We start from the raw sequence: 2,412 nt of genomic DNA, 5'->3' as shown, positions 1-2,412 counted from the left end.
ATCTACAAACTCCCCCTTTGGCAAATTTTTGGCTAAAACAACTTGGCATCACAACAGAGTTCACAGCAGCCGAAAGCACACATCCAAGCAGAGAATCAAATTAGCTAATACACTTAGCAAACATAGAAGTTAAACTTCAAACAGCAGCAGCACAAGAGAAGATCAAGCAGAGAGCAAACAACAACATAACCTCTTGTTTAGAGGACCTTCAACTTCAAAGAAGTATGTTGTCCTGGGGTACAAGTGTTACTCCCCCTTTTTGTCAAAAATGTTGCCAAAGCAACACTTAATATTACGGACAAAAAAAACTAAAAATACAAGCAATTATCAGAAACACAAGAAATTTTCTAGTCATTTGACTCAGAGTCAGCATCATCATCTGTTCCATCATCAGGACTGGCATCTGCTTCTCCCTCTTCACCTTGTCTTTCAGCTTCTTCTGCAACAGCAGCAACTTCACCAAATTCTCCACCATCAGCTAGCACATCACCTTCAGTCATCTCCAAAGAGCTAATCAATTTTTCCAAGTTCAGCTTCCTTGCCTCTAATTCCCTGCAGGTTTCTTTGAGTATTGCAATGACAACAGCTTTACCTGGATGATTGCTTACACGTGATGTCTCACCTGATGTCATGACAATGTCAAGGACATGGGTACCTAGGAACAACTTATGATTGAAAGACATAGGGTTACCTCTTTTCTTCACAGAATCATTCTCAGTTAAGATGTTTGGAAACTGCTTCAAAACAATACCACAAATGAGAGAAGGAAAGGCGATAGAACCCTTCATACTGAAGCTTCCTGCATGCTTCAAAGTTTGATCAAAAATATAGGAGCCATAGTCAAATTTGGCTTTGGTTCCAACAACATATATAAAATTTCCAAGCATTACAGCAACTGTAGATTTATGATTGATGGGCACCCAGTTAGCAGCTCCAATCTTGTGCAGCATTGCATACTTGACACTCAATTTACTTGCCACCAATTTTCCTTTGAGAGGCCACTTCCTTACCTGATTAGTAGTGATGACTTGACAGATTTTGTTGTCAGTCACCTCAAGCTCAGGTTGAGCTTCATCAGGCCTTCCCAAATACTTGTTGATCACTGAAGGAGATAAATTTACACACTTGCCTCTCACATACACTTTCCTGAATTCCTTAGACTTGCCATCAGCATATTCTTCAGACAAATTAACAATAAATTCCTTTACCAACATCTCATAGCACTTTGAAAACTGAGTCACAGTCTTCATTAAACCAGCCTCTTGAATAAGATCCATAATATCCTTACAGTCTAGGACATTCTGAGCTAATTCCCTTTCCAAAGCCAGCCTCTTCTGATAAACATATTTCCACCTGTTTACACTTGAAGCAAAATGAAAAGATATGTTGTCAATTGGCACCTCAGGGACACTAGCTGCAAGCTTGCTAGTAGTTGGCTTCTTCTTCGACAGAATGTCAGAGACATTACAAGGAACATCTGAGTCAGACTCAACAACAACAAACTTGGTCTTCTTTTTCTTGGGCACCACTTTGCTCCAAGATTTGGTTGGACCATGAACTTTCCTCTTGAGGGAACTCTCGACTGCCACCGTTGTCTTGGAAGAGGTTGGAACATCAATCTTCTTTCTGGGGGACCTTTGAGCCTCAATTTTCTTTTCTCTCCTAGTTCTAACCCTTTTGGCTATGCTAGGGAGGACAGAGGACAATAGCTCATTATCAGAAAATTCCTTTAGGTTTACTGTTTCAGCCTCACAGTTAGGGTTGTCACTGACATCATGAGTGACATGAACTTCCTCACCAGCCACATTATCTAAGGGTTTGTCAACATTTGACTCCTTATGGGCATCAGTTTGCTCAACATCATCAGAGATATTCTTTCCTAAAGACTTAGTATTTTCTTGATCAGTAACACTATCAGGTTCAATAGTGTTTAAGGGAATGGAAACCCCAGGGACCTCATGATTTCCAGACAGTATTCCAGTCACTATAGTGGCAATGGCATTCTGAACATACCTGGAACCTTCTTTGGTTCGTTCCTCAAGAACGATAGATGAGGAGAATCCTGATACAGTTTCTTTAGGTCTTCTTGCATGTGGGGTATTCACAGAGTCAGCAACAGGATCTTCTCTGTTAGGGTTGTTTGGTTCAGCGCTAGGAGAACAAGGCATGTTCTTGGAAGGAGAAGAGTTGGATTGTTGAGACATGATGAGTATCTTAGAGACGAAATGAAAAATTTCTCTGAGAGGATGCTTGCGTGAATGGAAGTTGAAAGAGTGGAAGAAGTAACGCTTGTTGCAAGTGAAATAGCTATTATCTATTGACCAATCAGGGCACACGTTCAATTGTTTAATAATTTGAAATATTAAACAGTAAATTCCTAACATCCTTAGTTGCTATAATTCCTCAGAAAGA

The 2,412-nt window shown here is 40.1% G+C and overlaps 1 protein-coding gene across 1 annotated transcript; it reads right to left on the bottom strand.

Annotated features, from left to right (window-relative positions):
* Positions 1-347: 347 nt before the first annotated feature.
* On the bottom strand, positions 348-2,204 carry LOC127136000 (uncharacterized). The gene is made up of 3 exons (XM_051062612.1): positions 1,527-2,204; positions 1,053-1,442; positions 348-1,010 (listed from the first exon to the last, which is right to left on the bottom strand). Exons 1-3 carry the CDS (start codon positions 2,202-2,204, stop codon positions 348-350), a joined length of 1,731 nt encoding a protein of 576 aa, XP_050918569.1.
* Between the last annotated feature and the right edge of the window lie 208 nt (positions 2,205-2,412).

The sequence above is a fragment of the Lathyrus oleraceus genome, chromosome 4 (assembly GCF_024323335.1).
Source record: "Lathyrus oleraceus cultivar Zhongwan6 chromosome 4, CAAS_Psat_ZW6_1.0, whole genome shotgun sequence".
NCBI classification, from domain to species: domain Eukaryota; kingdom Viridiplantae; phylum Streptophyta; class Magnoliopsida; order Fabales; family Fabaceae; genus Lathyrus; species Lathyrus oleraceus.
Note: the sequence above shows the minus strand (reverse complement) of the source record. Positions and strands in the feature narration are given on the sequence as shown.

Bases quoted from the DNA above. Each gene is read 5' to 3' on its own strand.
- LOC127136000 (XM_051062612.1), bottom strand. From the start codon at position 2,204: ATGTCTCAACAATCCAACTCTTCTCCTTCCAAGAACATGCCTTGTTCT. The intron at 1,443-1,526 runs GTGCCCAAGAAA...ATTCTGTCGAAG, and splicing joins CCAAATCTTGGAGCAAAGTG to AAGAAGCCAACTACTAGCAA. The intron at 1,011-1,052 runs GTGACTGACAAC...ACTACTAATCAG, and splicing joins AAGCTCAACCTGAGCTTGAG to GTAAGGAAGTGGCCTCTCAA.